General features: G+C 37.8%; 1 protein-coding gene across 6 annotated transcripts in view; it reads right to left on the bottom strand.

Moving 5' to 3' along the window:
• LOC131219449 (uncharacterized) overlaps positions 1–25,488 on the bottom strand; it is a 46,240-nt gene extending 20,752 nt beyond the window's left edge. For 2 of the 6 annotated variants that reach the window (XR_009158208.1, XR_009158209.1), the window contains exons 1-16: positions 25,083–25,486; positions 22,214–23,089; positions 19,668–19,785; positions 19,256–19,353; positions 17,120–17,272; positions 15,912–15,980; positions 15,423–15,545; positions 15,199–15,348; positions 9,197–9,328; positions 9,012–9,091; positions 7,354–7,448; positions 7,172–7,239; positions 6,612–6,713; positions 6,470–6,531; positions 4,548–4,655; positions 4,331–4,406 (exon numbers count right to left, since the gene is read on the bottom strand). Coding sequence is in view for 3 of the 6 variants with exons in the window: in XM_058214586.1 (XP_058070569.1) it covers positions 4,331–4,406; positions 4,548–4,655; positions 6,470–6,531; positions 6,612–6,713; positions 7,172–7,239; positions 7,354–7,448; positions 9,012–9,091; positions 9,197–9,328; positions 15,199–15,348; positions 15,423–15,545; positions 15,912–15,980; positions 17,120–17,272; positions 19,256–19,353; positions 19,668–19,785; positions 22,214–23,089; positions 25,083–25,244 (2,472 nt within the window). In the remaining 3 variants the exon portion in view is untranslated. Of the gene's footprint in view, positions 1–4,330; positions 4,407–4,547; positions 4,656–6,469; positions 6,532–6,611; positions 6,714–7,171; positions 7,240–7,353; positions 7,449–9,011; positions 9,092–9,196; positions 9,329–15,198; positions 15,349–15,422; positions 15,546–15,911; positions 15,981–17,119; positions 17,273–19,255; positions 19,354–19,667; positions 19,786–22,213; positions 23,090–25,082 lie in introns of all 6 variants that reach the window. The other 4 variants (XR_009158210.1, XM_058214586.1, XM_058214584.1 and 1 more) reach the window with 4 other exon arrangements.
• Positions 25,489–25,840: the final 352 nt, after the last annotated feature.

Raw genomic sequence — 25,840 nt, 5'->3', positions numbered from 1 at the left:
CAGGATATGTAGGTTCTGAAGGAACATACCTGAGCATGCATCGATAAAATGACAAAATATGGACGTATTTGACATATCCACTATCTTGGGAATGGTAAGGATTTCCAAGAATCTGTTTTTTATATTCATGTTTAATAAGCTCAGAATTGGCTGCCCCAATATAGATCAGTGTTTTAAAATCTATGCCAGATTATCATCTCTCTGTGATGGAGGTTCCAAATTCGGTAGTCAAAAAAGATCGAGGCTAAGCTCGCAAATTTCTTCTAGGTTGAATCAGACTCTAGAAATTGTCATCAATTGTTTTGGAAGAAAATTTGAGACTGTTCAGGGTGGTGGCCAAGGCATAAGATGCTTACAAGATGTGCAGAAGAGTTTCCAACTAAAAATGCTTTGGAATCTTGTTAGATCTGGGCAAAATACAGGAGCACGATACCGCCAGAACATTCATGTAGATCTTTGTCTACTCTTTGGAGATCTATGTTAAAGCCAAAACGGGTATTCTTGAAAATCCAAGTGGTTGGTTGGCACGGATGATCTGAATTTCTGGTTCTATGCTTGGTAGGTGAATATGCCTCTTATTGAAGCTTGGTAGGTGAATATGCTTCTTATTGAAAGGTTGATGAAAGGAATTTAATTGATGAAAATTTGTCTGAAGGACGTTCTCATGGATGATGGGCCTTGGGAGCTTTCTAGGTTGGAAGTATTATTCCTTGGGTGGTGATTGATGGCCTCCCTTCAAGCTGCATCATCTTGTCCTCAGATTCAAATATGTTTATTTGGAAGCCTTCTTCAAATGGTATTTTCTCACTCAAATTAGCATGGGAATGTTTTTCAGGAAAAGGATATATACCACAATCAAGTAATTGGGCGTGGATAAGTTATCCCTTTAAAATTCTCTAGTTTTATGTGGAGACTGTTACAGTGGAAATTACCCAAAATGTTTTGTGGAAGTTTGGTGTTCAGCTTGCTTCTAAATTGTCTTTGTTGCAGATCATCAAACTATTGTGAGTCATTATTTGTTCTGCAAGACTAACCTACTGTTGCGAGAGCCCTCATCACTTGTTCTGCGAGCCTGATCTTGCTCCATAGGTCTGGGGTTTCTTTGAGCAGATGTTGAATCTCTAGACTTTCAGCTCGAATTAAATAGAACAACAGTTTGATCATTGGGTGTCTGACGCATCCTTAAGTAAACAGTTCCATACTTCTTTGGTGATAGCCCCCAGCATTTATCTTTTGGGAGATTTGGAAGGATGGGAACTCGTTGAAATATGAGGATAAGATGGAGGAGGGCTGGAAGGGCTGGAAGGTTATTTGAAACATTCTGGTTTGGTTGAAGCAGGTAACTGAGGGGCACAAAAAGTCAGAGTTGTCGAGCTGTAATATTGGTACCCGTAAGCCAAAATGTAACATTCTGTTGACATTGAAGTGGTTAAAAACCTCCATGGGGGTTTTCAAGTTGAGTGTCGATTGGACATCTCAAGGAAACCCAGGAATGTCTCGTGGTGGTGGCATGCTCCATGATTGGATGAGAATGTGGAGTACCTAAAGTAGGTAGAAGGAAATCAGATGTTTACATGGGAACATTCGTCATACAGTTTTATTGTGTTTTTGAGAGGCCGATTTTGTTGCAGATTCTTGGGCTAATTGGGCTAGCAATGCTCAAGATCAGTGTTCGAAATATCAGTATCGCGTTACGCATCGCATCCTTGGGATACAAATATGTATCAGTTATCACACGGGATATATCGTTTGTTTCCGGTAATTTATTGCACTTTTTGGAAAACATGAGGAAACATTGGGAAAATGGTTAAATTTTTCAATGAAACTTCGAGGATTGTTAAAAAGGACCTTAATACACACTTTTAAATCATAACATCTCAAAAAGAAGTGTACATAATAGGTTTCCTTTGTATAAGGTCCTAAGCTATGCGTTGTAACTAATGCAACTATATTCAAATTGAATGCATAACATTTAGAGTGTATGTGATGATCATTTCATCAAACACTCCTAAATACTTCAAAATTAGTCTCAATTGAAAGTTGGCTGAAAGGAAATTTTGAAAAAAAAAAAAAAAACATTTTAATAGTTTTTTAATAAAAAATGATTTTTATTTTCCAAAAATTGACAAGGACTAAATAAATCAATAGATTAGACATTATACATGCTTGATTTCGTGTTTGGAGTGCAACATTTCAAGCAATTTGGGAGAAATTTAGGAAAATGTTCCCCAATTTTCCCCAAATCGGACAACCTATACTCAAATTCCGAAATTAGATTGTATGTGATGATCATTTCATCGAATACTCCTAAATACTTCACAATTAGTCCGGTTGAAGAAAATTTTCGAAAAAAAAAAAAACACGGAGAACATGAAGAACCAATGGATATCGAAATCAAAGCTCCAACTCCATGATATTTCATGCAAAACATGAAGAACCAATCGATTCATAACCATTTGACACCAATTTAACATAATTTCAACAAAAAAAAAGGGGGATTGGAAATTGAAAATGCTCACTGAATCGAACATGTGGGATATATCGGCACTACATGTGCATTTCATATCGCACGGGTGGGATACAAGATATATCGTGGGCAATGTTTTAAATATCAAAAATATCGGCCGATATATCCCACGATATCTCTTATATCCTACATGTGCAATACGAAACGCACCGTTAGTGCCAATATATCCCACATGTTCGATCGGATGAGCATTTTCAATTTCCAATCTCTTTTTTTGTTGAAATTAAGTTAAATCAGTGTCAAATGGTTACAAATCCATTGGTTCTTCATGTTTTGCATGAAAAATCATGGAGTTGGAGCTCTAATTTCAATATCCATTGGTTCTTCATGTTTTCCATGCTTTTTTCAAAAATTTCCTTCAATTAGCTATCAATTGAGACTAATTTCAAAGTATTTAGGAATATTTGATTAAATAATCATCACATACATTCTAATTTCGAAATTTGAGTGTATGTGATCTGATTTGGGAAATTTTGGGGAAAAATCAAAATTTCTCAATTTATCCCAAATTGCTTGCAATGTTGCACTCCAAACATGAAATCAAGCATGTATGAGGGCTGATATACTGATTTGTTAAGTCATTAATTTTCGGACAATAAAAATTATTTTTTAATTAAAAATTATTAATAATAAATTTTTATTAAAATATTAATTTTTTTCAAAAATTTCCTTCAACCAGCTATCAATTGAGACTAATTTCAAAGTATTTAGGAGTGTTTGATAAAATGATCATTACAATCTAAATGTTATGCATTCAATTTAAATATGGTTGCATTTGTTCAGTTAGACAGCGCATAGCTTAGGACCCTATACGAGAAACCTATTATGTACACATCTCTTTTGAGATGTTATGATTTAAATGTGTGTATTAAGGTCTTTTTTAATAATCCCTGAAGTTTCAACAAAAAATTCAACAAGTTTCCCAATGTTTCCCAAAAGGTGCGATAAATTACCCGATACAAACGATATATCCAATGTGATAACCAATATGTACCGATAACCGATATGTATCCATATCCCAAGGATGCTATACGCAACGTGATATCGATATTTCGAACATTGATCGTGGGATATATTGGCCGATATCATCAATATTTAAAACATTGCTCAAGATAACTCTTTCTACCATTGTAACGAGAAGTTGCCGTTTGTGGCCAAATCACATGTCTTTCTTGTTGAAGCGGGGGTGTACAACTTAGATGTTAATTGTGGTTTTTTGGTAAGAGTTGCTTTTATGGAGGTAGGCCTTTTATCCCCTTCTTTTTTCTTGTATTTAATGTTTTATATTAATAAAATCCCTAATGGTACTGTCACACCTTTCCCAAAACAAGAAAAAAAAATAAAAATAAAAAAAGTAAAAAAGCAGCACAACTTTATTGTTCAATGATATTGATCTGCATCTAATTGATGAGGTAAGAGAGATAGTAAAAAGAAGCATACGAAACATTAATGAAGTTTGAAGGAAAACAAAAATCTTTTTACTAGTTGAATGGCTAAGATATAGCATCAGGATAAATAATGAGAGGTTTACTTGTATATTAAAAGAATCACCAAAATTTATGCCAAGTCAAGACACATTATTGTCAACGCAAACACTAAAATCAAGTTTGGTGGATAAAAGGAAAGAATTTTTTCTCTCAAAATCTCTTCCAATGAAAACAGATAAATTCTACTATTTTACTACATTCTCTGTCACACAGAAGTATTTTTCCTTTTTTTGCTTTTTTTTTTTTTTGGTTTGTGAATGCTCAGAGAGGTCATCCAACTTTCCCATTTACATACAAAATAAAGTGAAAAAACTACCTGAGCAATGTAGCCAGCACGATAGGCACAGATAGAATCAACCAAATGGGGTGCAGTCTCCCGAAGAATCTCACGCCTATAACAAAATGAAGAAATTGCCAAATGTCAACTTTTGCCAACAACACTAAAAGGTTGTGATAAGATAAATGTAGACACAAAAAGGTGGAGCACAACAAGCACATAGATCAACATGCATTTGCTTATATTGGTGACGTACGTGTAGCATAGAACAAGCTCACTGAGCTTGCGTGTTTTACAAAAAGCAATGCAACGGAGTCCATGCTGAATCATTTCTGCAAAGAGGCAAGAAGCTTCCAAAATCGGACTACAAAACATAAACAAAACATTATCCATAGGGGCAATGATTCCACATAAAATGCAAAGTCATGTTTAAAGTAAACAATTCATCATATTAAGAGGAGAGAACTGTTCGCATACAAGTATTATCTGTGAACTTTCACATGCACCCCCCATGTCATGTTTGTAGGACATCCATGCTGTGTAAAAGAAGGGTCGCCACAATGAAGATCACATGTCATGAACAACAGGCCATACCACTCATAGGTGGGTTACCCCTGTAAAATGAGTCAAACCATCGGCTTTCCATTCATTTCAATGGAGTGGCCGCCTGATGAGTGACTGGTTATGGTCCTAGGAGATATTCATGGTGTGGCCCACCTCTTCCACGACTCGGATGTTCTACACAAATGACCCATCAGCAGGAAAGATGGGCTCTATGTAAACGTTCAAGTGACTGAATCTGAACATTTCTATTAGAGGATGATTCATTTTCAGATGTGATTGTTAAAATAGGTTTCATAAAGCCAACCCCAAATAGCTGGGACAAAGCTATTATGAATAATGATGATGAAGACAATGAAGCTACAAATATTCTCATCGTTGTTGTCCCATAATGGTGCCTTTGAATATCTCCCTTTTTTTCTTTTTTCTTTTTTTCTTTTTTCTTTTTTGCGACGGTGCTGGCTAGATGAACAGTACATCTCCAATGATCAGGCTCCATGGATCCTAACAGTTTACACCAATTAAATTAATGTCTCAAGCATAAGCACCAAAATCCACCACTGTTCTCTAAATTTGAAACATAACAAATTGAGGGTTGTTAAAAATGAGTAATCCTAAATATTCATGTTAAACACTCTCGGAGTACGACATGTGCAACACATGTGGAGTGAGCAGGGGAGAGAAAATAGAGAGAGAGAAGGGAAAGTGTGTGGTTACATGCAAGGAGAGAAAGAGAGAAGGGTTTCGACAGTGAGCACCCCATGCCTACTCTTTCTGGTGTTGTGACCCACTCGAGCTTTAGATATACCTCGTTTTTTTACCGACATCCTAACATGAGCTACTGTAACAGATGTACGATGTGGATGTTGCAGATTCATCACAGTGGGCCCCACAAACCCTTTGTTGCACGGGCTCCCTCATGCTATGTCTTCCGTGTAGGCTACACAAAAAGAAGAGAAGTGGGTGCAAGCTACACCCAAGGAGTTGAAAGGACAAAAATACCCTTTTTTCAAGAGCTACATGAATGAAAATGCCGAAAGTTTTTTTGTTTCCTTCCCATGACTAATTACAGGGGTAAAAATGTCCAAAATGTACTCATGTTGTATGTAGTACAGATGTGATTGAGTTGAAATTTCTCTTCTTCAACCAAATGAGAACAAAAGGCTTTGATCTATCATTTTAAATGCTCCTTTCCATGGAGGCTATAAAAGCATTTATTTATCGGTTTTTAAAATCTAGTCAAGCAATGGTAAAAGGTTCAACCTTCGTATATGTTGATGGGTGTGGCAAGGGATAACCAAAAGTCCCACTTAGCCTGGCTGCCAAGGACAAAACCTAGATGATTCCTTACCAAGAATTTAGGCTTCTCCGTTGAGTCATTTCAAGTACATAACGCACTATGTGCCGCTACCAGTATGCCCTACTGGTTCGCAAACTGCAAACGCTATGGTTTCCCGATGGTCCACTTAGGCACAATATTGGAAATTGCCAAATAGAAGTTACTGTACAGACTTCCAAAAGTTCCCCAATCACCAAGCATCAATTACATCATGAAAAGCATGGGAAAGGGGGAAACATCATCATTCATGGTTGAAAACAGAGTTAAGAACTGTCTACCTCGAACGTCTAGCAACAGCTTCTGTATCTGCAGATTTGCTTCCATTCATGCTGCTAGGAAACTTCAATGCCTATGAGTTAGACAGCATTTGGAAGTAGAAGCTAAATGGAAGGAACAAGATTCAGAGAGAAGGTAACCTACATTCTTTAAACATAGTGGAGGATTCCACAGGAGAAAGATCTTTGGACCACAAGGACTTCCATCATTTTCAATCAGTTCCAACATCTGGAGGTTGGCAAGCTCCTGAAATTTTTGAAAAATAAAAGTTGATTCTAAATGACAAATGCTATCAGATGAACATGATTCCTACATGTGAGCATAGGAATCTATGGTTGTCCATAAAAAATTACATCTACAAGTAGAGAAATCTCAAATATGTAATCAATCGGACTACCAAGGGAAGACGCTAGATACTATGTTAAAGGTTTCTTAATTTTCATTGCTCCAATTCCCCTGTTTCCACTAGATGGGTCACCATCATCAATTTCCTTTTTCTTTTTCCTATTGGCTCATTCAGCTTTTCTTAATCTTCAATACAGAGGCCCTCACGAGCTCTTCATTAGAACATCTTAGATTGCTTTTGCTAAATGATAATGTATTTCGTATCCATTTGCTACCCGTTTTCTTAAGAGGCAAGTCTCAGATTACAGATAAAAATAAACAAAAAAAAATAAGTAAACTTTTCGTTTTACAAATCCTACCATAGCATGCTCCCGAGGATTTGCAGAGGTTGCAGTAGAAAATACAAAGGACGGATCACTACTGTACACTGCACATGGAAGCGAAGAAGTGCATTATTTTTCTCAAATAGACATGTGTGTGTGTGCGCGCGCGTACAAAGAAAACCGAGTTATCATCTTTAAAACATTCCAGAACGATGTACCATGGCAACAGATACGGCGGAGCCGCCTCATTATAAGAGCAGTATGACATCCAAATGCACCCTTATATGCATGGGCTTCGTCAATGATGACAAACCTGATTAAAAAGCAAGCGTAAGAAAGTCCTCAGAAAGTACATAAAATTGCAACTACTTGCAGCCAAAAAAAGCAAGAAAAAAAAATTTGAAAAAAATATTGAAACTATTCACTTGAACCAAAACACTGGCAACACCAATCAATTGATCAGTATCTTGCGTTTTATTTTTTATTTTTTTTCCTTTTTTACACACGCACCCGATATACACACCCACGCACACCATAGTGGGATTTCTCCACCTATGGGTATTGAACCCAAGACCTCGTGTTGAAACTCCTCAAAGTCTACCACTGATCAGTATCTTGCATGAATCAGTTTAGAGGCATCATATGGATCCTTAACACAAGAGTATGTATAACATCCTCACATCCTCAATTTGCATGGTTAGCTGGTCTACACCGTTCATCTTGTGGGATCCATATTGCTTATGCCCCAAAAATAACCCAATGAGACAATCCTAACCATTTAACTGGCAGCCTCCAAATGGCCAGAAATACCATGATGTTCCACATTCAACTTTAAAGGAAAAAAATTAAAAAAAAAAAATAAGTCCAAACATTTGGATGGTTAGGTATGTCAATATGGAACGTTTTTAGCATGGATGAGGACGGTACTCCTATATTCACATCAAGGGAACATAACAACACACCAATTTACAGGATCATATTCATAGTAAGTCCAATATTGTCAAAATCATGCCATTTGTGATATGAATCGTATGATTCATATCATATTGCACACCATATGATGTGAAGTCCTAAAAGAACAATACTGAATCGTATTGAATCGTATGAATCATAAGATTAATATGGACTACATAAATGGAACCCAATTTTACATCAAAATCATTTTTATCTTTCCATACATTTTTTCTTCTTATTTTTTACCATTTTGCTTGTAAAACATGTAAAGGGCCCTCCCTGTTAAAAATCCTCATTTTTTTCTTGTGAGAGAGAAAGTAGATATGGGTATTTTAATATTCAAAAACCCAAAATAAAGACATCAATATCTTTTTCTTTAATCAAAATAATTGAATGACATTTTTTCCGATGTGATTCTACACTAAAAAAGGTAATATTATTAAAGTAATCTTGTAAGTTTTTGGAGTAAGGTTCTTGAACACAAAATGTAAAGGAAGACAAGAATCTTTTAATATTATTACGATTGCCAATATCATGACATGTATTACTTTTTTCGGTGCACGTTGATGGGAAATGGATGATTGTTGAGTTCTTGATTTTTTTTTCTGGTTTATTAATATTTTTCCAATTTTTTCAATGTTTTAAGAAAAAAAAAATTTATGATTTATGATTCATTTTGCAATTCAATACAATTCAAGCCCTATTACGATTTGCAATACGATAATGCTTCCACAAAGTGAAAACTGAAAAGCTTCTCTTTTTTCCTTTTTCTTTTTCTTTTTGAGAAGTAACACTACCAGGGATTCAACCCTGGATCACTCATACACACTCCACTGTCTCTACCAGCTCATCTAACGAGCAGGAGACAACTAAAGAATTAATTCTCAGTGAAATCAGGAATCCCTAATCCATCCAACAGTACCTGAGATTTGATAAAATCCGCTGGAATTGTCCATGATATGGCAAGACTGACATGTGTAACATATCCGGGTTTGTAATCAACTGCATGCATACCAACTGAAATTTCAGCATATGGTAGGCTTGACAGACACATCAAGAGAATCAGTACATTGTACTGTACTACGCAACCTAAACTTACAGATATACCAGTCTAGCATTATCTCGGAGCCATCTCCGATCTTCTTGAGAAGTGTCACCGTCGTAGACTCCAATATTTAAATTGATACCCAATCCCTTTGTCATCCCTAACAAAGCTCTCAGCTGATCTTGAGCTAAAGCCTACATGCATAAACTAATATTATTTCAAGTGCATGTTGAAACTATAGAAAAAGTGAATCTTCACCAAAGCTGCCATAAGTGGAAAATTATAGGGAACAAGAATGTAGCTATTATGTCATGAGAAATATAGGGCCGTGATGCATCAAAAAGCAAGCAATGCCCAGACATGCAAGTCCATAAGGTGGAGGCATGGGGCCCATGGTTCAGTGATTCAAATCATTGATCTTAAAGCAACCGCACCCCAAACACACTTTTGCAGCATAAACCCCTAACTTCTATGCTGTTACAGTTTACCCTTTGAAAATCTATTTGTAGTTTACTGCCTAAAAATTATGTTTGCAGTTTACCGCCCGAAAAAACTGCAACTTTATAAAACACCCAAAATGAAAATGGAAAAGGAGGAGAGGAAATTGTTGGAAATTTTGTTGTGATTTGGAATTACCCAAAGATGGGTTTATATAGACTCTCAATGGACATTAAAGAGCCCCTTTCATGAAAAGGCACATGCTTTTTCATGTATACATGACTTTTCGAGTATGAATAACAGGTCGAGTAGAAATCATAGATACATAAGACTGTCAATCACCTTAGTATACTCTAACTGAGATACACTACAGCCTTCATTTTTAACTAACTTGATGTTAGAATCAAATTTAGTAGAAACTGGATTCTTATCATAGTGATCAAACCTTCTAAGTATCTTTTCAACATAACGTGACAAAGAAAGAATTACACCATCCTCGTTTCTCATTAGCTTGATACCTAAAATCACATCAGCTTCACCCATATCCTTTATGTCAAAATTAGTATCATTTATTACTTATAAACATGTTGCAATTTCTGCAAACATGTTTGGTAGCGCCAAAATCTACCCACCATTCAACATCCCCACTCATCGTGTTAAACTCAGAGACGACGGCTACCAGATTCATGTCTTCTGTCATATTGACTTGTCATTTCTTTTCTTGCATTTTCTTTTTGTATTTTCAAGAATCTTTCTTAAAGTGGTCGGAGATTTTGCAAAAGAAGTATGGACCATTCTTGGATGTGTTCTTTTTTAACCCTTGGTTTTTGGGTTTGAGCCGATTATCCTTTTTGAAAGATGGCTTCTCCGATTCCCGATTCACACTATTCTCGACTAGGTTAGTGTTGATCGGGTTCTTCTATTCGAAAAAACATCAAGAGATCATCTAAAGACATTTTCTCCCTTTTTTGTTTCCAAGACTTCCTAGTATCTTTCCATTTAGGTGACAGTTTAACTATAATGGTGGATACTTAGAAGGATTCGTCGAGATTAGTACCATCGGCAATGATCTGTTAAATGATGACCTGTAACTTATGGACTTGATCGAGGACAAGTATTTCATCTAACATTTTGAATTCTAAAAACTAGCTTACAAGAAATTTTTTGTTGCCTTCATCCTCTGACGCGTATTTGGCGAGCAGCGCCTGCCACAATTCCTTAGCAATCTTCTTTTGGCAGTAGACAGTGTATAACGAGTCAAAAAGAGCAATGAAGATGTGACTCTTACATAGATATTTGTTACGCTCCCAATCCTGTCACTTTTGAGCTTGTCCTGCCATATCTTTATTAGAAGGCGATGTAAGAAGATCTTGAGTGAGCACATGATCCAACTTAGATGATGTGAGGAAGAGATGCACCCTCGATTGCCATCGAATAAAATTTGAGCCGTCGAACAGTGTTACTCAAATAAAGTCGGGATGGCCCATAAAAGAGGATATAATATCACCTTAAAATTGTAATAGTAGAAGCGGAAAGATAGAAAAACAATCACTTAAAGATTGGCTTAAGGCGCGTTATGATGTTGCTATCTTTAAGGCGATATTTACACCCTAGTGGTGATTAAACCAGTTTACAAGAGGGTTACAGCTAGGGGTGCACATTGAACCGATAGAACTGTGGAACCGAACCGGAACCGACCAAACGGCCCAGTTTGGTCTGGTTCTAAAGTGCACTAGTTCCGGTTCCGGTTCCAAAAATCAAAGAACCGATTACATCGGTTCGGTTCTTGGTTTGGGGGTATGTAGAACCGAACCGAACAGTGAACCGGAACCGAACCATAGATCCGAACCGCGGAACCGAACCGTGGAGCCGAACTTGGAACCGAACTATTTAAAACCAAAAAAAAAAAACCTAAGTCCCTCTTGCGACTGCCCATCTCTCTCTCTCTCTCTCTCTCTCTCTCTCTCTCACACACACACACACAATTGGGCTGGATTATAAAAAGGCTAAAACCGTGGAACCAATCCAGAACCGAACCGATTTTAACGATCCGATTCCGGTTGGGTTCTAGGGTGCTAACGGTCCGGTTTCGTTCCAAAAATCCTAAAACCGTTAAGAACGGTTCAATTCCGGTTTCACCCCAGAACCGAACCGAACTGAACTGACCCGTGTGCACCCTTAGTTATAGCAAATCCACCTCCAGTATACAATAAGCATCTTCTCCAAAACCAGAGAAATGTAGGCTTGGCCTGCAAAACCGCAACCCGAACACACTTTTACAGCATACACCTTTAACTTCTTTGCTATTACAATTTACCCCTTGAAAATATGTTTGCAGTTCACAGCCTGAAAATTTTGTTTGCAATTTACCGCCTGAAAAAACTACAACTTTTCAAAACACCCAAAATGAAAATAGAGAAGAGGATATTGTTGAAATTGTTGTTGTGATTCGAAATTACCCGAAGATGGGTTTATATAGACTCTCAAGGGACATTAAAAGGCCCCTTTCATGAAAAGGCACATGCATTTTCATGTATATATGACTTTTCAAGGTCATATCTCTTCATTAATGGTTTCTTTCGATCAATAATGGCATCTCTTCACTATTAATTCGAAATTAAATGAGAGTCTATTCACCAAGAGGCATCACCATTCACAAATGAATGGTCACCAACAATTACCAAAAGCCACAACCCATTCTCCTCATTTTCATTTATATATTTGAAAAAACCCATCAAGTTTTTTTCTTCTTTCTTTATTTTAGAAAAACCGAACATTCCCCCACTATTTTTCAAAATAAAGTATATGCTTCTAAATGACATGAAGTTATGGCATAGAGTTTAGTTTTAGCATAGATTTAGTGTTATATATAGAGTTTAGTGTCAAAATAAAGTGTATTCTTCTAAATGACATGAAGTTATAGAGTTTAGTATCATTTATATAGAGAGTTTAGTGTCAAAATAAAGCGGATTCTTCTAAATGACATGAAGTTATAGCATAGAGTTTAGTGTCATTTAGTTTTAGCACAAAGTTTAGTGTCATTTATATATTTAGCAAAGATGGGTTTATACAGATATAGTTTCTTCACCCAAACCAATTTAGTTTTAGCATAGAATTTAGTGACATTTAGAAGTTATAAATGACACTAAAAGATTCTTATTATCTAGTTTTGACATGCAGAATATGGGTGAAGCTAATGTGATTCTATATATCAAGATAATCAGAAACAAGAATGGTATAATTTTGTCTCAATCACATTATATCGAAAAGATACTTAGAAAGTTTGATCATTATGATAAGAACCCAGTTTCTACTCATTTTGATTCTAACATCAAGTTAGTTAAGAATGAAGGTCGTAGTATATCTCAGTTAGAGTATTCCAAGGTAATTGGCAGTCTTATATATGTTATGATTTCTACTCGACCTGATATTGCTTTTAAAATAAGTAAATTGTGTAGGTTTACAAGTAATCCAAGTATAGATCATTTAAATGTTATTTCTAGAGTACTCAAATACTTGAAGAAAACAATTAACTATGGTCTACATTTTTCTAGTTACCCTAGTGTGCTTGAAGGGTATAGTGATGCAAGTTGGGTCACCGATTCTGATGAATCCAAGTCTGTCAGTGGATGAATTTTTAAACTTGGAGGAGTCGTCATTTCTTGGGGATCCAAGAAGCAAACTTGCATATCTCATTCTACGATGAAATATGAATTCATAGCTTTTACGACTAGTAGTAAAGAGGCAGAGTGGATGTGAAACCTGTTGTTAAAAATACCATAATTGGCAAGGCCTTTGCCACCTATTTCTATCTATTGAAATAGTGAAGCGACACTGTCAAAGGCATATAACAAGACTTACAATGAAAAATCTGGACATCAGTCCAACGCACAATTTTGTGCGACAACTACTTGGTGATGGCATTGTAACAAAACATTATATGTGATCCATCCAAAATCTAGCGAACCCATTCACCAAGGGACTGACAAGGAATGTTGTCAGTAGAACATCAAGAGGAATGGGACTTCGGCCAATTAAACAGACACCGGATGAGGGAAACTCAACCTTAAGTTTAGGTTCAATGGGCAAAGTACCTGACAGGAAGTGGCCAAAGTAGCACTATACGTTTTCTATCTATCTCATTCCTACACATATGCATAATGTAAGGTACTTGTCATGATTAAAATGATGATGAGCTTCTGCTCTTAATGAGTCCTTTCAAGGATGCTATTGTTACAGGGGCATTCATAAGGACTAGTCTATATGAGTATTGGAAGTAGAGCCACTTCCTAATGTTCAAGAGTTTTGGCTACTCTCATGAGCTTATGAATTCAGGACTGAGCACAAAGCCGTTAATGTGGTACAATTTTAGAATACGTGTCAATTGAAAATATGTGTGCGGGACATGTCCGGTTGTGTCATAGAGAATACTTAGTTCAAGACCATGGCTACTAAGGATTCTAATGCAACTTTGATTTGTCTACACTACGTGAAGATTCAGTCCACAAGACACCTTCTCCTATGCACATATCTTTCTTTCATACCCTAACCTCTTTATTTTGAAAAACAGTGGGGGATTATTAGGTTTTTTATAAAATAAAGAAAGAAGAAAATGATGGGTTTTTCAAATTTATAAAGGAAAATGAGGAGAAGGGTTATGGCTTTTGATGATTGTTAGTGACCATTCATCTGTGAATGGTGATGCCTCTTGATGAATAGAACATCCTTTAATTTTGAATTCAAGGTAAAGAGATGCTATTAATGGTAGAAGGAAGCCATTAATGAAGAGACATGACCTTAAAAAGGCATGTATATGTGCCTTTTCATGAAATGAGCTCTTTACTGTCCCTTGAGAGTCTATATAAACCCATCTTTGGGTAATTCTGAATCACAACAACAATTTCAACAATTTCTTCTTCTCTATTTTCAGTTTGGGCATTTTGAAAAGTTAATAGTCTTTTAAGATGGTACACTGCAAACAGATTTTTCAGGCAGTAAACAGCAAACAGTTTTCAGGAGGTAAACTGTAATAGCATAAAAGTCAGGGGTGTCCACTGCAAAAGTGTGTATGGGGTGCGGTTTTTTTGTTTTGTAGGTCGAAGCCTACATTTCTCCGGTTTTGGAGAAGAGGCTTATTGTATCCTGAAGGTGGATTTGTTGTAGCCCTCTTGCAAACTGGTTTAATCACCAGCAGGGTGCAAATATCGCCTTAAAGATAGCCCCCATAGTTAACCTGCTGCCCCAAAAAATGTACAAGAACAAACCCTTCAAACCTTGGCTAAAAATAGATGCCATGATTTAAATAAATAAATAAGAAAAAAGAGCAGCAACATTCCATTCGAAGGCCAAAGATTGGGAGGATAGACTTCCAGTCTCGAAGATTTTAGATATCTTTCATCCATGGTGGGGCACATCAGATCAAAGGTCTAGACTGCCGAACAATGGGCCTGCTTGTGTTCTGTAGAACGGGTGGATCAGATCATCTCCTGATGCATCAAGACCCTATAATTTCTAATTAAATGGAAGCACTCATGACAAAAACAGAATACTAAAACAAAGCTTCTTCCAAGTTTCAAATATATCGCAAGGATCCAAATCATCCAATAATGTAGTTTCTTGCCACAACCTTTGTGGGAAACAAATATAGAGCACAACATAGTGAATCCTGAGACAGTGCTTCCAAAACTGGCAGGTTGTAGCAAAGAGACTTCCCACTAGAAGTTGATGTTGCCACAACAACATTCTTGCCAGAGAGTGAAGCCCGAATTGACTCTGCCTGCAAAAGATACTAAAACCTCAGAACATCCTAAAGATACACAACAACCTAGAAGCATTGCACCAAATCTTTACCTGATGACTGTATAACCTGGAGATACCCATCCCTTCAAGTGCTGCCTTTGTTGTTTCCAAGAGATCATGTGGGAGTTCTGCATAAACGGCCTTTCTTGCATCAATTTCTTCAACATGGACAATCTGCATGAACCAAAATATTCCAAGTACAATATTAATACAACCACTTTTTCATCATGATCTTTTAACTAATGTTTTAAAAGGTGCAAGAGGCTTATGTCTTGAGGAGAGGCCCTCTGAAAACACCTAGAGGCAAAGGCAAAGACTTGAGGTTTAACGTTTACAATTTTTATTCTTAATTTTCTCCAGTTTTGTCACTTCCGTCTTTTAAATGAAAAGGGAAATTACGAAGGCATTTCAGGAGGCTAGCACCTCATGCCTTGAGGGTTATTCCCCATTTCTCGGAAGACCTGGACACCTCACCTCAAACTTTCACCTTTTAAAACATTGCTCAAAACTTGCAAATAACAAATAAAATATGAAAGGGACCTGTCCCTCCGATCCAATGCCCTTTCTAAGATGCTCGACCATTTCCACCGGAAGCAACGCGCTTGTGTCCTGTTGATTCAATAAGTTAAGAATATTAAAAGAAAAGGCCATGTTATTGTAATACTCCAAACTACACAATTCAAAAACAAAAAGCAGGAAAATTTTGGATTAAGAGGTTGCAAGATATTACATTGTTTGACAACCCCAGTAAAAACACTCACACAAGTGAGCTTTCATGGGACTCACAGCTCACATGTGCCATACAGAACACCGCACTCACAACTCACATGTGCCATATGGAACACCATACAAGATCCAAATTGCTCATAGGTGGGCCCCATTGTGTGGATGGCCAGGCCCAAAAATCAGGGAGGTCTGCTTTTCAGGTGGGCTACACATGCGAAAGATAAACAATTTAAGCAAACAGATCCACAGTCCAACACGTAGATCAACTTGATCACACTTGTGGGGCCCACATGCTCATATATGTGAAATCCACATGGGCTCCATGGGATGGGAGGAGATAATTTTAGTTATTTCTTTATGATTATTGCTTTAAAAATAAAAGAGAATTGTCAAAGTTACCCTCATTTAGAGCCATCAGGGAATAGTGATTTGGGCCAGTGTAATTTCCATCTTATTAGGGTTTTACATCTTTGTGTCAAACTATTTAAAGCCCAGTTGAGCATTTGATTGTTACGATGGTGATGTTTTAAGAGAAACTTGTGGAAGTCTTTAGCTCTTTTGCATGCATTGTCATAGATAGCTTGATTGCTAATTTTCTTCCCCATCTTATCGCATTTCTGGTCCTTCGGCTACGTCAAGAATTGACCGATGGTCCACTCTCAAATCTCAATGCGCCAGCTGAGCAGACCAGCCTGACTCCAAATCCAGGGCAACTACACAGTGGCTTTGGCCTGATGGACAGCTAGGATCTCGCACATGTATGCCATACTGACAGGTGTGAGTTACTGAGTGACATGGAAGTGCACTTACATGCATCCCATTCACATTTCTCACCTTGATTGTCTGTGGTTATGGTTCCCATGTATAACTATCAATCATCCATTTACATCTTGTGAAACGAGCACATGAACAAAGTAAAGTAAACTTCAAATTTATCAAAGATTGCACTTACTTGATTAGTAACTTCAACAGGACATATAGAGGGAAAGATAGAATAGAAAATAAGAATCACATAAGCCTACCTTGCATCTTTGCTGGACCAAATGAGAACCTTTTCTCATCCTTGCACGTTTTACTTCACTACTCTTTGAACTAGAACTGCTAGTCTTCATAGATATAAGCAGGTTTTCACAAGAAAATAAAACAGGAATCCCGCTTCCGGACATTGCTTTACCCTGCAATAATAAATGCGTAGGTTCTTAACAGTTCCAAGTATAGATGACTGAGATTTTTTTTTAATTAACACTTTACTGCCAAGCATAGATGATAGAGTTGAGAAACAGAAATGCCAACAGTAAAATACAGAGGCATGATTCATGCAATAAATTCCTACAGCTGCTGACCCAATTCAAACCAAGCCTGGTTTTAGCAATGAACTGGTTTTGGGACAAAATCCACAGGATCAACAGAAGCCTCCATTGTTGGGAGAACTCGCAAAGTTGTTTCACCAGGAATCAGAAGAAATTGCTCAGAATCTGTGTAACAACAAACTCCATTTTCTTTAAAAAAATAGCATATGCAAAACCCGTATTAGACACATTGATGCAACTACTGAAAAGAAAAATCCTTAATTTATCTTTTTATCTTGCATTCTAGCAGTATTTGTAGACTATGCATAGCACTAATACATAGGAAGTCCGAGTTCCCTGTTTGGTACTTAATCTGTACATGTGGGACCCATGGTTGGTTCATTCAATCCATTGATCCTATGGACCCCATTATGGATGAACCATGCCCAAAAGATCTCTTTACTTAGTCAATACTATCCACTTTTGGCATGTAAATAATGGTTAAGAAAAAAAAAAAAAGCACCAACAATCCACATTCAATGGAGAAAAGACAAGATTTGATGGTCACGATCTTCCAATTTGGAAGATTTTTGGGTCATGGTTCATCCATGATCGAGGAATGTCAGATTAATGGCTTGGATAAAATAATTATGGACCCCACATGTACAGATTGGATGGCACCTCTGCTTCAGGTGGTCACTTCATAATTTCATATTAATCTCCTGAGCCGGTGGGTTGGGTGGGGGTAAGAAGGATGTTTCATTGATCAATCAATTCGACAGGAAGAGCTGAACCCTACCCCTGAGGAGAGGAATAGGGCCTCTAACGCCTAAAAAACCGGAATGCTGAGAAATTAGCTACATCAGCACTCAAATTCCTTCATTTTTATTGCCCTGGCTTCGATGATCAACCCCTGGCACATTAGGTTTTGATCTTCGGCCATCCTGGTCCTCAGGACCCAAAACCTATAATGCTACCTTTAAAAGATGCAAAAGGTGTTGCCTCTATCCACCCCTATTCACGACAAACAGGAAACTTGGCCTTGTGTCTATGAGTTATGAGGAAACATTTGTCAGTATCTTGTGTTATGAGCTGCAGTTTATTCAGCAATCGAGTTGTCAGTATCATTATATTATCTTATGGACATGCCAGTGTGGCAGTTTTTCAGGGTTCCCCATGTCTATTGTCATGCATCTATGTCTAACACCAACACACATGTTCACCTCCAAGTTGCATAGCTCACAATAACCGTACAATATAAACAAGTTCCAATGCGCTAAGATCAGCAGGTACTGCTTGGAAACTGGGGGCATGTGTATAAGAGGCTACTAAGATTTGTTATTATATGCAAGGTATTCCTAAACAGTTACATAACGGTAATGGTGGTAACTGTTGCACATTATCGGGTTGAAACGGCCGTTACGGAAAAAATGAAGTTTTTTTTCCCACGAAAAAAAGAAGAAGAAGAAGAAGAAGGTAACTGAATTGACTGTTACAGCCTGTATCGTAACATAACGGCGGTGACCGTTACAGACACCATTATTGTTATGGAATACTTTGATTATATGCCTCCTGCAACAGTGCTACTACATAAGTATAAATTTCTAGATTCTAGATCTAAACTCAGATTGCAGCTTGATCTATTATTAGAGTATATGACCGTAATTTTGCGTTGATAAAAATAGCAATCCAGATTGCAAATGACCCAAAAACTGGATCGCATGATCTGGATTGGAAAATATAGGTGTTTGCAATCTAGGTATAATAGCTATGATATATGAGCACCTTGTATGCCAGAAATAGTGATGAAATTCCAATGGATGCAGATACTAGCTAGGAAAAGTTGCATGCTCTATGTAGAAAACATACCATGAACAATTTGATAGGGTTCCATATATCTGTTTTGAAAGCCTTCTCACGTTTCTTTATAGCATTGACAATTGCCAGGGTAGATAATTGCTTTCCACCTGAGAAAACATATATGGTGAGGACAATACAAACACAAACTTGTTTCCATGGCTAAGTACCAACTTGAGAGAGGACAGAAAAGAAAGGAACAGCATGGTTGTACCATTCCAAGGTAGACCATGTGAAAACAAGACAAACCCAATCCTTCTTTGGATGTCTAATTAGGAAAAAACAGAAAGAAGAAAGATAACAGGAAGACCAGAACCAGTCCTCAGAATATCATGTGAAGAGAAAACAAACATGGCCACACTACAATGTCCACTCATTAACTTCTATAAAAAGAAAATAAAGAAGGAAAACAACATCACCATACCAGTCCTAGAATTTTTTGCAGATTTGCATTCATCTTCCAACTCCACTGAAGAATCAACAATGGCGATGGTATCACACAATTTGCTTACCGCACTATCTCGATCACCGACCATTACTACCTGGGAAGAGATCTCTTAGTATCCATTACTAATTACAATAAACAGAATAAACAGAATGAAGGAAGCAAAAGTGAAAGCAAACTGAACCCTACTTAACACATCAATATGCATAGAAAACATTTCACAGTAGAGTGCAAGATATCTCTATTTGTATCTCCCTTCCCTCCACAAGTCTATCACTAATGGGTAACAATGATTACATCAAACATGAACCATACTATGTGCATTAGCCACATTGGTTGGCATAGAAGGCATCTGCTTAGACACACCAACAAAAATATAAGAGCAGCCTTAGCTCAAAACATTTCCTACTAAAAACTAAGCAAGCAAGAGCGACGGCTCCCTTTGACTGAGTTTATCTGCATTGAGACCATAAGCATTGTTAACACCAAGAATAAATAAAAACATTCAAACTATAACCCAACACAAAAGTCCATGGGTCCATATTGAGTGCATGGCAACTGCCAATTGCAACACTGGCAAGAGCTTAGAGAGAGAATCTCTCTCAAGACGCCACGACATCTGCATCTATCTCTCACCAACTTCCTCTAGAAACTCAACCAACAAAGTAGGATCTTCATTTGATCAATATATTAGAGCAAGACTCTAAAGGCATCTTCCAAAAGACATTGAGTACCCCTTTTGTGCCCTAAACATTAGAAGATTGATGGCACATTAAAATTTGGAAGGCATTTGATCATGGATTGTGTTAGTGGAAGAATGTTCTGAGATCCTTCGAGGCAAGGTGGTTTGGAACATGGTCTTTTGAAGAAACCTAAAAGAAATAGGAGAATCACCATTGGAGAACCTTTTGGTCTCTCGCATAAGGTAATCTCGGATAGAGGTGCGGGGGATGAAGGATTGGGGAATTGAGTCTCCCGAAGGGAGATTTCACGGCTAGTCCATTCTTCATGGCATTTCAAGCTTATGCAAAACCACTGGCTTCCTAACAATATTTTATGTCCAAAGACACGAAAGAATTGGTAATCATTTGTTTGTAAATTGTAAAGTTGTAAACTCTCAAGTTTGAAACAGTTGCTCTTGATGGAATGGTTGCCGTACTGATTATTTTTATGATTTATATGTGACAGTTGTGGATCATAATTAGAGAGCTTGTTTGCCCTCAGCAGACCTTAACAGTTTTTGCAAAACCCCATTTCGAGTAACATGTAATCAGGCTTCAAATAGCGGTTTTGGAGTGTAACCTGCCACAGGACCAAAATTGGCATGACTCAACTGCACAAGTTCAAATTGGTCTTGTGACTTGTTTCATTTCGATGTGAAACTGATATAACTCAGAAGAAACCAAGTTGTTTCGGATGATTCTTTAGGCATGTAATGTTTATGCTAAAGTGTGTTGAGCATAATCATATTGGAATGTGATTCGTGTTTTAGTTAAACATGTATCAGGGCGCTCCCCGTGGTTCTTTGCAGCCAACTACTTGGGTCCTTCCGACTTTTGGTCCGATGGTGGTACGTGTGTGCCTAGGTGCCAACTTGGGTTCCTGTGACTTGTACCCAATACAAGGGAATTCCATGTGCATGGTGCGCCCTATTCTCAACAGTATGTGTGATGACCAACCCTCCATGATTGCTTGCTTGCTTGACCTTTGAGCTCTACATTTGTTTGTTCAATTAGGGGTTACTGGGGGGCAGTATTGGCATGCAATTGTAAGTGTTGTAAATGCGCACCTCTATAGTACTAGCAGCAGGTTCTGGAGCCGGCATAAAAGTGGAAACTTGATATCCAGTTGGCAGTCCATTAAAATTGGAAACTTGATGTCCGGTTAGCAGTCCATTGTAGATTATTTTTTTTTCCAATCCACCTATAAGGAAATAATGCTATTGCATAGATGAGAGCAGCATTCTAAATATCGCCAATATTATCAATAATATTGGTGATATCAGTATCGTCAGGTGGCTGATACAAATACCGGGGTAAAAAAAAAATGTTACTTTTATCGGCGATACTCGCCCATACCACCAAAATACCACTAACCCGTCAGTACAAACATTTACCTGTCTGTATCAGCAACATATTATCACCAATACATGGGACATCATTGAATGATTTAAAATTAAAGAAAAATAAATTTTAAAATGTGATTATTTTTAAAAAAATAATTATGTTGTTTCCTGATTTTGTATGCATTTATATGTAGATGGATGCACCGATAGATGGATGGATGGATGGATATGTGAAATGGAACAAAGAATAGATATGTGATATCTTACGCTTCCCAACTGCATCTAATCATATATAGAGGAATGGAAATAGATAGTGGAGTATGCTAGATCTGATACTATAGAGATACACCCAATAAAAAGCCTCCATTAAGGTATCTTTCTTCCTCCAACAAAAATACAAAACTGCAATTCCAAACATGCAATTTAGTTGATTCAGGCCTTCCATCATCCCATCAATTACCTTTGGGCAAAGAAGTGAAAGCTGCTCCATGTCTGCAATACTAACTTCCTTGATTCCACAACCACTGAGCCTCTCCACTGCTCCCTTTAACCGATTCCAGGTGACATATTCACTACGCATTTGCAGAAACCCAGAGAAGATGTTTAAGAAAGTAAAGGTCTTCAACGTTGTCTTCAACCATGGCGGACACATGCACCTTTTTGTATCAGAATCTAGAGAAGAATTTCCATAGAGTTCTTGAAACAACAAACAGTTAGCTGACTTTGAATCAGATAAACAATTCACCGACTCCAAAACCTGACAGACTCTTCCACAATTCTGTTTGCTGAGAAAATCTTCATTCTTCAAACACAGAATATCACGAAGCAAGTCATGTTTACGCCCTTCCCATCCGTCCTGACTCGAACCCCTCTTACGTTTCGCATTCAAAGAACTGGGGTTGGATCTCTCGCCGATTGCAACATCTGTTCCCTCTCTGTTTACATCATCTGAATCTAAAGATGACCAGTTGCGCATTATGTCTGGTTGTGCCGAATTTGCAGGTAAAGAAGTCGAGCTCTGATTTACATTAGAGCTTTCACCTGTTGCCAGGTTCCTTTCTTTCATGTTTATAGCATTTGAATCTAATCTGGGTTCAACTCCATTCGATGAGATGCCAGATAGAGAAGAAAGATCTTGCATTATATCCGACCATGCCGAATCTGCAAACGAAGCCGTGCAGCTGTCTGAACATTCTGATGGTTGGGCCATGCTTTGTTTAGACAGTTCAGAATGTTTTGGAATTCGGTTTTTCTTAGTGAAAGGTACAAGAACTATGAATTCATTTTGTATGACTGGATAGTTGTTTATCTGGCTCTCCATGTTCATTTTCGCACCCTTCAACAAGAGAAAGAAAAATTAAGAAATGAATAAAGATACAGAAGTAAAATTGATAAAACAACAAATGTTATCCAATTAGCACTGCTGGGTTCCAACCCATGCCTCAGTTGTAGACAGTGCGTTTCAACATTGGGATGGGTCATGGGTTCAAGCTCATGTTACCTTTCAAAAAAAAAAAAAAATCCAATTAGAACTGCTTTGGTTACCTGCAATGGTATGATTTAGAATCGTAATCTCCCCATGCATGCCAATGTGGCATGATGTGCAAAATCCATGACATCCATCAGGTGATCCCAACAGTGTATGCAGAAAATGAGGCTGGTCGATTCATCAAGTGTTTTGCCAACCACTGATGACCAATGTGGACCACTGGCCAATTCTTTCCCCACTTCATCCATCTTCTTAGATGTGTTTGGCAACCAAATGACTGGACCAGCCTGATGTACACAAGGTCCACCAAATGAACACACAAGATGTTGAACATGTGCAATGTGATGCAGATACAGTAGGCCTACATCACCTCAAACATCAAGAGAGAACCACCTAGGGTCATTAAAAGGTTGACCACACAAAGAAAGGGGTGGTTCCTGGTTGGCAGGAATCCAATGTCAGCCAACCAGTGGACCCCATTGCTGTGTCTTGGGGGTCCCTGTGGGGATCCCATTTCCATCAGACAGGACCCTCCACACACACACACAAAATGTTCTTACTTGGGCAAATGTGATTATTGTTTTGAGAGGAATTTGAAGGGTAGTATTGTGCTTCTTTTCTTCTTCTTCTTCTTCTTCCTCTTCTTTTTGTGATTAGTTACAAAGTTAGGTGTATTGGTGCTGATGGGTAACTCTTTACCACCTTTGTTACTTTGAATAATATGAAAGGGAAACGATAGGATAGAGCTAGTTGAACTGTAATAAGGTAGGGAACCAATCAGAGTCCGGAGATAGGCAAGTGGCATCCAAAGGCACTTTTCAAACATTTTCAGAATTTTTTGGGTGAGTGCTTTTAGAATGCCATGTGGCATAACCTGATTGGCAATCTACCTTATTACAATTCAACCAGCTCTACTGTATCATTTTTTTCCCTGTATAAAACCCCCTGTAGCCTATCAGTATAGTTAGTTCTTGAATTCGAAATTCAGAATAAAAAAGAGGATTATGAGAGAGGATCTTTTCATCTTCTTCTTCTTCCTCCTCGTTCCTCAGTGTGTCTTTTGGGTTGATTTTCTTCCCCAAATTTCATTGATCTAACCCGATTTTCCTTCTTCCCTCTTAGTCTTCTCTCATGTTGTGAGTGCGGTTTGGTGTGGTTTTTTGCCAATTCAGAAAGATAGAATCTACATCATTATGCAAGCGTGGGGAGTAGGTTGCCGGTGGCCATTGCATTTCACTGACTTCATAATCTCTGAAGAGCTAGACTATGATGTCAGTTTTGTGCACTGTAAGAGAGTTCTAGCTATGAATTTGCAATACATATGGCATACATGTATGTCGATCGAGACCATCCAAACCCAGGCCCCACGGCAAGTGGACATTACCCAGAAAAGATACCACAATCGATCGATCCACACCATCAGTTTAGGCTGTCAATGATTTCTTCCTAGGTATCAATTTGATGACAACCAAATGGATGGTCAGGATCATCCAATTATAGTGATTTTAGATCTACAGTAGACTGTCTCACCTCTAATCTCTTTCTTTTATTCACTCTTTCACAATGCAAGTGGTATGCATGTAGTTCAAAATCGAGACGATCCAAATCCCATGCCCACGACAAATGGACGCCGCCCAAAAAAGGTAAAGTGTTCGGTCAATCCACACCGTCGATTTGGACTACCGACTATTTCATCCCAGACATCAATTTGAAGGCAGCCAAATGGGCGGTTAGGATCATCCGATCAGAGTGATTTTAGATCTAGATTAGATTCAGCCCCACCTCTAAACTCTCATTCTCTCTTTCTTCATTGAATATGATGAATCTGATGTTGTTTTACCTTGCAGAAGAGATGGAAATTCGGGGAGTTTTTGGCGGGAAGGAATGATTCCATGAGCAGTGATTTGATGTCTTTGATCGAACAGTCAGGAGAGACGGAAACGGTGGCCGATTCGCCGTCGAGGCTTCGGACTTGGATCTCGATGTTTCTCTCTTCCGCCATCCAATGCTCGATTTCACACTCGATCACTCGAGTTGGAGCCCCGGACCTCAGCGGTTTTTTTTTTTTTTTTTTTTGGCGGGGGCTTTGAAACCCTAGGGTGTCATTTTGGCGGGGAGTCGGTGTGGCCTACCACAGATGGGCCACCGAAGCGATTTACGGTGTTCGAAGGGGCACTTTGACGTAGAGCGGGTCGCGGACACTTTAATGTCCAAGATGGACCAGAAAATGCCCCATGGCCGAGGTGATCGGCACAACCAAAACCTTACTACCCGAGTCAAAAATCCATTTTATTTTCATTCTTACTATTTATAATAAATTTTAATTTGATTATCCTTTAAATTTTATGAGTTGTATACAAAATAAAAAAATGCTTAGAAAAATTAGAAAAATAACGTGATTAAACTAGATAAAACACTTATTATAAATAATATATTTACCATTTATAATAAGTTAGGGTGTGAGTGGGAGTTTGATTTTGAAACTTCTTCTAAGTTTGGTATCATCATTTAAATGATCATAAATTCACTCTCATTATCTACTAATAAAATTTAAAATTTTTTAGAATTTATTTCCAGTTTTTTATATTTCTTGGTGGA

Source organism: Magnolia sinica, chromosome 11, assembly GCF_029962835.1.
Source record: "Magnolia sinica isolate HGM2019 chromosome 11, MsV1, whole genome shotgun sequence".
Classification (NCBI taxonomy): Eukaryota; Viridiplantae; Streptophyta; class Magnoliopsida; order Magnoliales; family Magnoliaceae; genus Magnolia; species Magnolia sinica.
Note: the sequence above shows the minus strand (reverse complement) of the source record. Positions and strands in the feature narration are given on the sequence as shown.